Raw genomic sequence first — 13,457 nt, 5'->3', positions numbered from 1 at the left:
AGTTTCTTGTGTGAAACAAAATGGATGGAACTGCAGGGAGAAAAGGAAAGAAATATGGGAGATAATATTCATAATTCAGTAGGTAATAACACTCTAATTTTATAATATATGCAAAATATCATATAAACACTACTCTCTCTCAAAAAAAAAATCTGGGCACCCAGCTCTTCCATCTATTCAACAATGTTTAGCACAAGAATACTGTCCACGCCCATGTGTCAGAGTGGGTATAAAATCACACAGTATGTAAAAGACATCCTTCAATCCTAATCCTCTAGTCACATAAGACTCTAACCCAAATAATCTTCAAAATCTTACCTAGTTATGAACTCAGTCAGGTTTAGAAAAGCAAAAGAGAGTCCCTACTGGCACTAATTCAAGCCCATTAACACTTGGAGTTGATGAGAAGTTTATGTTGTGTTCTATTTCTTGCCTAGGTTAGAAACAGAGTCCTTGCTGGCCTCTCTGCGTCTAGTCTCTGCATATATAATTATTATAAGCATTTTATCATTTATAAAGATTAGTTATTTATTTTTATTGAACAATTTATTTTTTGTGTTATCTCCTCCTTTCCTTTCCTCCTCCTCACCATTTCCATGTGTCCCTCTAACTTGTTCCCTCTCAAATCCATGCCCCTATCCACATATATGTACATACACATATATGCATATATACACATATGTACATATATACATGTGTGTACATATGCACATCTGCATACATACATACACATACGTATATAGGACTGTATATGCATATGTACATATATACACAATACACATACATGTATATACATATATACCAATATATACATATACACATATGCACATATATGCATATAGAACTTGTTGCACCTATTTAGGGTTGTTTGTATTTATATGATTTTAAGGATAGGGTAACTAATTAGGGGCCTTATCCCTGGGGACAAGTAATTCTCCCTCTCTCATCACTTCTTAGTTGCCTATAGTTCTTTATCTAGAGGTACCAACCCATGAGATTTCTTTTTGGCATGATAGCATATCTATTGGTGTTATTTTTCAGCTCCTGTTAAGGTAGATATATTGTTGAAGTATCATGTGTTTGGCTTTCCTGTCATTTCTAAGAGACACATTCTCATTTTCTCGTCCTCTGACTCTTACAATCTCTCTACCCTCTTACTCAAGGTCTCCGGAGCCTTGGATGCAGTTGTGTTGCAGATGCTTCAATTGAACCTAGGCACCCCATGATCAGTTGTATTTTGACCAGGCATGAGTATGTTTTTATAATGGTTCTGTCCGAAGTAAAGAGTGGGTTCTTTGATGAGATGTGAGAGCTACATTTGTTTGTGGGTATACAAAAATAAGTATCTGGAATGAAGCAGGGAATTAAGTTGCATTAGTAACATGGCAGTAGACAGTTCTTTAAGACGCATGATCTCACTAGCGGTGGGAAGTTGGCTACATTTCCAACACCAAGCATGATTTCCCTCCTATAAGTGTGCCTTAAGTCCAATCGGACAGCTTTTGGTTATAGCTAAGATATGAGTGTCACTACTGTACTTTAGGAATATCTTGCTTTACTGGTCATTGTTGTGATTCATTGGCATCAGAGCTTGGCTGAACTATGGCTGCTTCCCATCCATAGCAGCTTTCATGGAATCTTCTGATACTACAAAAGCTAGTCCTCAGGGAAGAGGTGTTCATGTCACATCTAGCTCAGCACCTCCAGGTCCTATGCCTGAAGTGCTTTTTGTCTTAGCAGTGGAGGTTACCTTCAACTTCTGGGAGACAACCAAGGGCAACAGCAGTAGAGTGTATTGCTTTGGGAATCTCTCGGGCTCACCTGACGCAACCGCAAAGAGGGTTTTGCCTGCCTAACATTGGAGAAATTTAATCCATGGCTCTTAGGGATAGGTAGCACTGTCAGCTCAAGTGGCATAGCTTTACTTTTTAAATACAATTTTAAGTTAATAAACTATGTAATTTCTTATATTTTTAAAAACATTGTTAGCGTTATTTCCCCTCCCACCTCCCTCCTTCCGATTTTCTTCTCTACCCTCTCTCCAGTTAACTCCCTGCCCATGTCTCTCTTATATCATGTCATCCCTCTCTCTACAACCCACCAATTATCCCTTTTTACTTTTCTTATTTCTGGAGTTGCTACAGGTCTTACACTCACACCCAAGGATTTGGAGCTAGGAGCTGCAAATGAGGAAGAAGATGCATTTTTATCTTTCTGGATCCGTGTCTCTTTACACAATATAATCTTTCCTAGGTCCATCCATTTATCTGAAAAAATTATGACTGATTTAATCTTTGTTTTACAACTGAGTAGTATTCCATGGTGTATATACAACATTTTCATTATAACTTCATCAACAGTAGGACATTTAGATTGTTTCTGTTCCCTAACTCTTGTGAATAGAGCAGCAATGAACATGAATGAGAAGGTATCCATGAAATAGGATGCCCATTCATTTAGACATGTGCCAAGGAGTGTGATAGCTTGATCATATGGTACATTTATTTTCAGTTTTTTGAGACTTCTTGTCAATTTTGCTTCTCAAATGTCCTTCGAGCTGTCTCATTGAAATATCCACCCCTAGTGAGAGTCCTTTTTCTATCTTCACTTTCGGCACATACCCATGCTTCTACAGAATCTTGGGATACCTCCTCCTAATGCACTTGTTTTGCTTTAATGTTTGAGCTGGTGTTATTCCTACACGTAGCATGTTCCCAACTAGCCAAGGGGAGCTCCAATAGAACAGAAGTGTTAACATGAATGTTCTCGTCCCATGCTCTACTTGGTGCCACTCTTTATTTGTGCAGTGGACACAATGCCACAGTGGACATACAGGGATGTAACCCTTTGAGACCAATTGACCTCCATAGGGTTTCTCACACTGTCATTCATGAGCAGTATGACTTACAGAATGTCACTTACCTAAGGATTCATCTTCTTTGCATCAGCTTAAAAATGAGTAAACCCTTATCTTCTTTATACAGTCATGAGTAACAAGTGAGTTATGACAGTGCCCAGCTCAGTGTGTAGAACGCAAGGTACACTTAAAGCATGTTGACTCTGTTGTCTCCAGGAAATATTAGATTCCAATTCCTCTGAAGATCTAACTGGACTTGAGAGCAGAGTTAGTAATTTATGGGTAAAATTTGTCTAAACTAAATATAGGATAATCTAGTCCTTATGTGTAATTAGGTGACCAGAAAGTTCACAATTGTTCAAAAGTATAATTTTAAACATTTAAATTTCCAAAATTGCCTGGAAACTTGATAATGGGTAAATATGACTAGACATGCTCAAACAAATAGTTTTTTAAAAGAAGTACAAGAAGACACTTTGAAACCGTACCGGTCTGCATTAGATAAGATATGTCAGTCCCTTTACACCTTGTAATTCCTCTTCCAGAAAATGTTGCCAAAGGCATTTTCCTGGAGTTTTCGCTAACGCACAGCCTGTTTGCTAAAGAAACTTGAAAGCCAAGCAAGTTAAAATATTTTTAGATGGAAAAAAAAAAAAGAAAGAAAAGAAAAGCTGCAAGTGGGTGTGAACGATGAGACCCAGATGTGAAACTGTGGGATGCTATTCCAGGCACATCTGGCTGCTCTCTGGCCCCTGCGGTAGTGGTGTCAGTGTTTATAGACTTGCCTTTTCACATGTGACATAGTTAAACTTCAGATGGACAGTCTGGAGACTTCTGTGTTTATCTGGATGTTAGTTTCATTGAACGGGCTCTGAATCAAAGGCCTTGCTTAATAGGCTTTGATTCATCTGCTAAGGAGCATTTTCTAATAAAGAGTGATGACTTCCCTTGGTGGCCACATCCATGTGTGCTGCTGTGTGCTTACACATCCTCCGTGGCAACCAGAAGCTGCAACTCTCTGTAGTTGAAAGAGTGAATAAGCCACATTGAAGACTTAGACTTAGTTATGGTTCATATGAAGGAAAGTCAAAGTTCACACTTATATTAAGTTTTGTTCAGTCTGAACATATACGTAGCATAGCAAACAGGAATAGAAAACTAGATCATATGCGAGAAGAGGTTCATATGAACTGTGATAAATCTAGTGTGTAATAGAACCACTCAAGAGAAGGCTAGGTATGAATGGCATTTGTGTGAAATGTGTTCTAACTTGGAAACTGCTCATGAGATTCCTCATCTACTTCAGGACTGAGTTCATGCAGGGTGAAAGATGGTCTCAACATCTCCTTAAAGCCTTCCTTGGTATTACATGATGATGCTTCTTACATTTAAGCACTTAATTATTGTGGCGTTTGATGACAAAGGAATTAATATTTATGCTGATCACAGGGTTACTGAAACAAGACTTTGTAAGATAAAAAATGATAAATTATTCAATAAACTTTTTTTTACCTTAACACATTATATGTTTGGATTTATTAAACTATCCGTTCAGAAATATAACAAGGACCTAATAGTCAAGGACCTTGTGATTTAGGGAAAGACACAGGGAGAAAGGAACATGATACAACTGAACGAGTGCTTTAATAGGGGCATAAAAACATAAGGATGCTAAGAGGCAAGTGGGGGATAAATGGTTAGGATTACCTAAAGGACTTAGGATCTTCATTCAGTCTCAAATGTAATGAGGTAACCAACACAGAAGGGGCTTCCAGTGAGCGTGTGATCAGAATCATAGGTACAGAAGTCATAGCTATGGCTATAGCTTCATGGTTAGCTGGTAAGTCTGGGGAAAGTGTGTTTAAAAGCAAAAGCAAAAGCCATAAGACATTAGACAGAAGTAATAGAGAAAGGCAGGCCAAAAAGGACTCTACATGACTTGGATTGTTCCCTTGAAAGCCACGATGCGCTATTAATTGTCACGCTGAGGGTAACTTGTCAAATATGTACTTTATAAGTTCATCCTGACAAATGTTGGAGGAGGGAGGAGATGGACACGGGCTGTGGAAAGCCTGATATGATTGGTCATTTTATCTCTGAGCCTGTAGTTTGATAAAGCCCAGCCTATGAGAACAGGCAGCAAGTCTGATATCTTCATCAGACAAGAGGCTAACTTCTGGGTCTCTGCTCTTAAGAATGAAAACAAAATGTAAATGCAAAATGCATGTAGTACATAGTGATGAACAGCATTTGGGGAAGCCAAAAAGGAACATGGAAAGAACAAAATAGAACATCTGGCTTGGCCAGATATGTGAGTACCATGTATAAGGCATGAACTTGAGGGAATACTGGGAGAGCACTAGGCTTTGCGGGAAAGCCTAGTGAGTCTATTTTCTATATGTTGCTTCTAGTATTGATAAGTTTTTGTTCATCCTGATCAAACCCCAATGGGCAGTCAAATATTAATACATATAGCTCTGAGAAATATCAAGCCTAGAAGAAGTTTGAAAATTATGAACATATTAAGCTTACAAAAACCATTGGCATCGACCAAATAACCTGGCAAAAGAAGATAAAAATAAAAGGAAAAAAATTAGAAGAAAGAGAATAGCCTTGTCTGGGAACATATATAACAAAAGGAGAATCTGCATGAGTTTTACAAAGCAGCCAAGAAAGAAAATCAGAACAGAAAGTTGTCATGGAAACCAATATAGAAGAATGGAGAGGGTAGCCCGAAGTGATTGATTCTATAGGATTTGAGCATGTTTCCAGTTTAGTGGCCATGCATACACACACAGAAATGAGAGACAGAAAGCAGGGTGTGTTGATTTGATATTAAATGTTCTAAAACTTAAAAAGATAGGACCACTTGAAATGTATAACACAGCACAGATATGTAGGATGAAAATTCTTATGAGCCAGTTGTAGCGGTGCATACTGATAGACTACATTGTAGACATGGTTGTAGTAGGGTCATGAGAAAAGTCCTATGCAATCATCTTAATGTAATGAATCCTTGTAACCTCTTTCATTTAGTACCCTGAGCTGATGGTTGCTTCTTATAGCAACAATGAAGATGCTCCCCATGAACCAGATGGAGTGGCCTTGGTTTGGAACATGAAGTTCAAGAAAACCACACCAGAATATGTCTTCCACTGTCAGGTACGAGTCAGCAGAGTAAAAATAATTCCTATCTCCCACCACACTGAACACAGTTCAAGCTGCACGGCATCTGTCTTGGGTTGGGAAGAAGAACCGAGTTTAAAAATGGAATTGTTGACAATTTTGGAAAATTCCCCCCACAGTAACCTAATGTTTTTGGAAAGTGGCAGCCCTGCTCAAATGGTTAGGAAGCATGGTTGGGAACTGTGTGTCATTTTCTTTCTATTTAAAACAGCCCCCACAAGGATGAGTTTATAAAGACCTCACACTTATGAAGAAATTATGGTATGCCACTTCCTCTGCTTAGGGGCAGCATATGCTAGCCCACCCATGTGGGCACCCTGAAAGCATTACCAGCCGTGTTCCCTCCTGTCTCAGAAACACACTTCAATGGATACTGCTGTTTCTAAGTCTGTAGGTGCCATATTGTTTTGAAGATAATGATTATTTTGGAGCTGAATTGGGAAAAGCTTTACCACCACCGTTGCTTGGGCTGTTGAGAGAGGTACACACTGTTTCTACTTTGCAAGTGCAGATTCTATCAGAGAGTTGGGGCTGTTTTACTCCTTGATTCTAATGAGATGTGACTTCCTTCTGGTTGACTCACTGGGACTGAAATCAGGTCACACTTGCATACTATTCAGCTTTGCTCTAGTGTCATGACTGTCCAAATGACAGGCCTTCGTGGTGACCAGTAGACCAACCCCTCTCTCAATGAGATTATGCTTGGGGAAGTGGAAAGCATGCATTCTACCTCAAAATTTCAGTTCCTCAAACACTAGAATTTGGAGTATTCGCATCTAAGGAGATTGGGAGGCAAATCTGCTCACCCCATCCAGGAAGTTTTGTGTCATGTTATATCTAAGACCGGAGTATCTTTTTGAACTGAAATATGTTTATACTTTGGAACATTATCAGATATAATTTGAGGCACAGGAGCTGCTGGAATAAAAGGCCTAGCTTCAACGTGATTGAGTAACCTCTAACTCTGGCCATGTTTTTCTAATTTGCTATCTCACAAACGACTTAACAAGAAGTCTAGGCCTGCATAGTAAATAACCTTTATTTTCTGAACCTTTGAAATGAGAACAGGTTTTTTTTCTTTTCCTTTCTTTTTTTTCTTTTTTTCTTTTTTTTTTTTTAAGATTATCAAGTTTGTCAGCCTGATAGGCTTTTTTTGTAAACATAGAAGCACAAAATTCTAATTCCGCTCACTTTTAATGGTTTGCTGGGATTGCCAGGAAAATACTGTAAGGCTTATGGGATAAGGAAAAGCACATTTTTAAAAGCCAGGGCCTTTTAAACTATTTTGATATACAGAGGGCATATCTTTAATTTTAAAACTCCAAGAAGTAGCCCATGCTGTTTCAGTCAATGCTTATGATGTTTATCATAACTTAAAGTTTTCTAATTATATTAACTGAGTACTGGTGGCCTGCGGCAACAGTAGGTAATATGGTTAATACTCACAATATTATATAGTAAACAAGCCAATGGGATCGTGATAACACTGAATAAAGAAGACCAAGTCTTTGAAATTATCAGAATCCTTTTATTTGTCCTGTCAGGTCACAAAGCTAATACCAGCATCGACCGAGCCAAGCAGTCTCTCTTCTTTCTCTTGGCGGCGTGGGTATCATTTACTAAAGACTTAAATGATCACTGAGCTGCAGTCTTAGTTTCTCATTTAGATGATCCAATATATGTGTTTTCGAAGAGAATGTGGTCCTGATTTTATTTTATATTAAAATCCAGAAGTTATGGGAATAAGCAAGATAAAGTCACATAAGAGTTCTGAAAAGATGTTGAATAAAACTTCGTCTTGGTGCTGGAGAGTTGGCTCAGAGGTTAAGGGCATTTGTTGTTCTTGCAATGGATTCTGGTTCAATTCCCGACACCCACATAGAGGCTCGCCATTCTCTTAGGCACCAGGCATGCATGTAGTGTACAGATATACCTGTGGATAAAGCACTCATGCACACAAAATTAAATAAATAAATAAATAAATAAATAAATAAATAAATAAATAAATAGATTCATAGGGGAAAAACAAATAAAACCAAAGAATAAAACATATCTCTTCATTTCCTAAATTGCCCCTACTGTCTTTAATTTATCAGGGGAGCAGAAGCAGAAATGGCAATTTTAAGCTCTATCTGCTATCCTCTGAGATATTTGGGATTCTACCCAAACTGGGTAATTTGATTATCATACTGGCACTGAAGACCATAAAGCCTCGAAACCTTTAGATATCAAGTCAAAGCTATTTAATTTAGCTACACGTGCTTCTGAAGAAATCTAATAGTAGAACTATGCTCTAAATATAAAATAGGCAGTTCATGTACGTGACCTAGATGTTCCTAAAAGACTCATGCAGGAAATCACATTTTTAAAAAAAAAAAATCCTCGCTGCAGAATGCACTATACTGTCTGGTTTTCACCATTATTTATCAGCTCTTAAGTCTTCTCACTAAAGCAGCTGCAGGGACCAAATCGTAGAACGAGTTTTCTGAAAGGTGAACAGTGAGCTCTGAGCCCTTGAAAGGAAGGAGAGAGCAAGAAACTTGGCAGTCAGTTCTCTATATCCTCTGGTTCTGTATCCACGAAGTCAACTCACTGTGGCCAGAGAGTATCGGAAAGTAAACTATCTCTACCAAACACACACAAACTTTTTGTCATTATTCTCGGAGGACTTAAGCGACAGGATGTATGATATTTGCATTGCATCAGTTATTGCAAATAGTCTCGAGAATGCTTTAAGCCTACAGGGAGATAAGCCCGAGTTATATGCATATATTTCAGCCTTTTACATAAAAATGTATGCATCTGCAGAGACTCAAAGGAAGAGAGGTCCTGAAACCAGTTCCCCCAAGGATGCTGAGGTACAACTCTGTGGAATCCTTCTAAAGACTCCAGGGTACATTTGGCAGGGCTTCGTTGGTTTTATTTTCCCAGAAATGTAGAACCAATGGGAAACATATATCAGACCATAAAGATATCCTTTGAAAGGGAGGGGAGGGGGGAGAGAGAGAGAGAGAGAGAGAGAGAGAGAGAGAGAGAGAGAGAGAGATGACTTTTAAATGAATTTTTTCATAAATTTGGAAGTTAGGCAAGCATAGAATATGTAGAGCTGGCCAGAGGGTAAAAATTTAGGTAGCGGTGGATGCTGTGGTCCTGAGGCTGAAATCTGTAGGCCAGGCCAGAGAGTCAGAACGTCTGTTCTGCCCACAGAATCGGTTCTTCTTTGGAGAACGGCAGCTTCCTCTCCAAAGGTCTTCAGCAGATTAGACGACGCCTCTCTCATTACCGATGCTTCACTCAAAATTTACTGGTTAAATATTAATATGTCTAAAATATACTTTGCCCTAACATCTAGATTGTGTTTCATCCATAAACTGGGCACCACAGAGTAGCCAAGTTGACAGAAAGTTAATACTTTGATTGCTTCCAAAGCAATCCAGGAAACTAGCATCTTCCATATCTCCTAAAGTCCAGCCAATGACAGGTCACTTTGGCAGAGCAAGCAGATAAGTTTATCCGGAAAGCTTAACTCGAACAGAACATGAGCATCCCTGGCAGATGACAAAAGACATATTTGAGATCTTGGGGAACATGTCTACGGTACTAAAGCTTTTCACATATGCAAGTGTTAAGAATCTATTCATTTGTTACTCAGTGACTACAGACTAGAAACAGACTCCAAAGACTGAGGAAACAAGGTAAGTATCCATGGATGGAAGGGCTAAGTTGAAACCAGCTGGCATTTCCCGCAAAGACTACGTCCCAGGTCATTCTGTACCAGGAAGGGTTGCAACCACAGGTTTGTGGCCTTCTGTTGTAGAGGGAGGAGCATGAAGGGAGAAGAAATGAAGTAAGGTGAACTTTACCTTGGCTGACGGTTACTTTAAAATGACTGATACCTGGGTTCCATCCTCCAAAATTACCTTAAGAATTCCCTGATCCCTGCAGTCGATTCTGAGAAATCCTGGTATACTTTGTCTGTGGTGTCGATGGGCAAGCACTAGAACTATAGCACATCATCAAAGCTTTCTCCCCGGTCTCCTGGCACTTACAAGCTATCAGATTATTGTTATTTTCTAACCCAACCCGGAAATTCAGAGAGCCCACAGAACTCAAATTAATGTGAGAGATCCAGCTTGGTAGCACAATCTAGCACTCTGAGTGTATGTGGGTAATGAGGGTACTATTTTTTTTTTTTTTTTTTTAGTTCGAAACCAACCAGTGCTACAAAACATGCAAAGGTCACATATATCTGCAAAAGCAAATGCCCTCCCTTGCAATTTATGACGTCTCTCCTTTTCTGGCCTTTGGCAAATTTCGTTTGTTAAAGCTGGTACTTTCAGGATACTAGCTCACCGAAACCACGTCAGTTGAATCCTTGCTCTCCTGTGGCATTCTAGAAATTTAAAGATTAGATGAGTAGTTCGCTTGCTAAGACAGAGGACTGGGAGTAGGGAAAGGCTAGGGTGTTTTACCATGATGATATTTCCATCGTTGTAGCCAGTGTTCTTTTGTAAATCTCGGTTGATCCTTCTTATGCTTCTGCTACATAATTGCAAACAAACCCCAGGATGGCTCAGAAAACCATTGTTTCAGGAGAAAACTTCCACTCCTCTCCCTCCTGCAAGGCCGGCTGAGCTTTCAGCCTGTCATGCAAAGCTTTCCTATGGAAGCTTGTTTTTTCTGTTGTGAGTAGGAAGGCCAAATACTTTCTCTCTCCATGGGCGGCTTCATGTGTCTACTACACTAAATTTTTCTTGTGGGCACTGGGCCTGCATTTTCTATTTTCATTTCAATAAAAGCCGTCTATACTTGGAAAATATCGGTGCGCCCTGCATAGAAATCAGCCACACGGCCCCATCCCAGTCTGGCAGGGCTCCTGCTGCCTTCTGTAGTGGCTTCACACACTCTCATTAGATTATATGTCTGGCCACCCTGCATTGCTTACCCTGGTGTGGTCTTTCTCTTTAAACTGGAATGGAGAGAATCAGAAATATATATCTTAGAATTATCTGTAGAGAAGTAAGTAAAAGTGCTTTACTTAATGTGGTCAGTGAGTTTGTCTTCCTTCCTTCCTTCCTTCCTTCCTTCCTTCCTTCCTTCCTTTCTTTCTTTCTTTCTTTCTTTCTTTCTTTCTTTCTCTTTTTTCCCTGTTTTTCCTGATTCGGCTTCTTTGTTCAGGGACTCTCCTCTTCTTTTAAGGATCTTCTGGCAATTGCCTGTAACTGACCGTGGCTAACCCTCCATGATTTGAGGAGAGAGGCAAAACGTGAGGCAGGGTGATATCAGCTGACCTTACTGTTTGCTGCCAGTGCTGAAAACCCTCAGTTATATTTTTTTTTCCTCCGTGTGGCTTCACTTCTCATTAAGATTCTACAAAGATTACAGAGAGAATTGAAACTGGTGGCCTCAGCTGCCCAGCCTTTGGGTCTGCTGAGCTTCCCCAGTGACCTCAAAGAGAGTTCTGCTTGGGAGGAACAATACTAAACCAGGATAGTGCCTGGGCTGCTGGGGCAGGGACAGAAAGTCAGACACTGCAGCTCCATTCCTAACTGACAGTACAGCTCACTGATGCTCAATAAGTCCTTTGGCTTTGTTATGCTCCCTGGCACTATAAAGAGGCCCTTTCCAGCCTCTGGTAGGATTGTGAGTTCATTGCAATAGGGTCAATTTCCCAACAAATTTTGTCCCTCCTCCCACCCAGACCGAGACTCATAGTCTAAGTCTATAAAGCCACATTGGATAAAAAGTTGTTGGACACAGAGCTCTAAATGAATTTACATTTATTTTCTAAAGTGTATTTTAACCAATAAATATTGGAGTATGGCTTACGCTTTTTTTCTTTAATATGAAAGGATTAACTTTCATAGAAACAACATGACAAAAAGGAAACAGTATTTCGAAGCAATTCTCTTGATTTGCTAAAAAAAAGAAAAAAAAAGTTCTTATTAGCAGCCAGAAAATAAAAGGGAAAAAGAATAGAGGGTTCTTTGAGGATCCATGCTTCATATTCATTGTAAGTTCCTGACATTTCAACGGGAACACATCATAGGTGCTTTGCAATGAGAAGATCAACCCCACGGTCAAGAACACGCAGGCTAAGGAGAGACCCAGGTTTCAAATGAGATGCTTGATACACCTGAGTCACCAGACAGAAGGGATTACCACAGCTCTTTTGTAGCTATGACACACATTTCATAGTACAGAGTTAGGAAAAAATTAAAGATCACCTATCTTAAGAATATAAAGGTAAAGCAAATTCTTACTCAAAAAAAAAAAAAAAAAAAGCAGCGAAGAAAAAAAAAACATCAAAATGTCAATGGTTGGATAAGAGAAACAGGCCTAACTGACTTTAAATGTACAGGCTGACATGAAATGCAGACATGAGAAAACACTTCTTTTATGCAACTGAATGTGACTTAGTCTGATGATTGAAGCTTGACCTAGTGCTTCTTATTAAATAAAGCAGCAGTCACTCCATTTGCCATTTCACCCAGGAAGCTAATAGCAGAAAATTAACCTTGTGAGCTTTCATTCATCATCTACCCTCTTTTGGGGTCCTCTCCAAAGGCTAAGTAACACAAGGACTGGGCTCAGAGGCACAGGCCTTTAAGGTAGATCTATGTGAGGCCAGCCTAGTCTGGATAGCAAGTTTCAGGTCAGCCAGGGCTACACGGTGAGGACCTACTTGCAAACAAAGAACACAAGAAGAAGAATTAGACATTGAGAGAGATCTTGGGAAACCAGGATTATTGCCTGGGTTATTGCAAAGAGATGGAATTCACGGTGATTCCTCATCTAAACACAGGAGTAAAGGGCTGTGTATATGTCTGAATGCTAGTGTCCAATGGGCTTCGACTGACTTGATGCTGCCATAAAAATAATCATTTGGCTTTTTAGCAAATTGTTTTCAATGGTTTCTTCATCTTACTATAACACAGGACAAGCTGAAGCTTTCTGTTATGACTAAAGGTGTCCCATTAATGTGCATAAACATCTTGATGTAAACAAAAAGAATTGCATATGGCACCCATTCTCCTATATGTCCTTCCCTCCTCTTCCCACTTTGTGCTATAGCCCCCTTGATGGGATTTTTCTCTATCTGTGCTTCAAGGAATTGTCCCCAAGAATTGTCAGTTCTGGCAGTGTGAGCAAGTTCTCTGGCCTGTGACATCCACATCCATCTACGTTCCCCTGGCTCCTCTGTAGCCATTCACCAAGTCAGGGAAACCTTGATTTGGGTCTGGAGCTAAGGAAGAGTGTTCTGAATGGCCCAGGATTAATGAGCAAAAGGGTCTCTACACTTCTTAAGATAACTGTCATGGCAAAACACAATAAACGAGCCAGCGAGAAAGTTCAGCAGATAGATTCCTGCAGCCAAGTCTAATTACCTGAGTTTCACCCTCAGGACCCTCAT

The 13,457-nt window shown here is 39.6% G+C and overlaps 1 protein-coding gene across 1 annotated transcript in view; it reads left to right on the top strand.

Annotated features, from left to right (window-relative positions):
• Dync1i1 (dynein cytoplasmic 1 intermediate chain 1) overlaps nt 1-13,457 on the top strand; it is a 119,806-nt gene that overhangs the window by 12,670 nt on the left and 93,679 nt on the right. Inside the window, exon 4 of the mRNA XM_032906963.1 lies at nt 5,894-6,019. Coding sequence (XP_032762854.1) covers nt 5,894-6,019 — 126 coding nt within the window. The remainder of the gene's footprint in view (nt 1-5,893; nt 6,020-13,457) is intronic.

This window comes from Rattus rattus, chromosome 6 (assembly GCF_011064425.1).
Source record: "Rattus rattus isolate New Zealand chromosome 6, Rrattus_CSIRO_v1, whole genome shotgun sequence".
Classification (NCBI taxonomy): domain Eukaryota; kingdom Metazoa; phylum Chordata; class Mammalia; order Rodentia; family Muridae; genus Rattus; species Rattus rattus.
The sequence above is the reverse complement of the archived record's forward strand: the minus strand, read 5'-3'. Positions and strand labels throughout refer to the sequence as shown.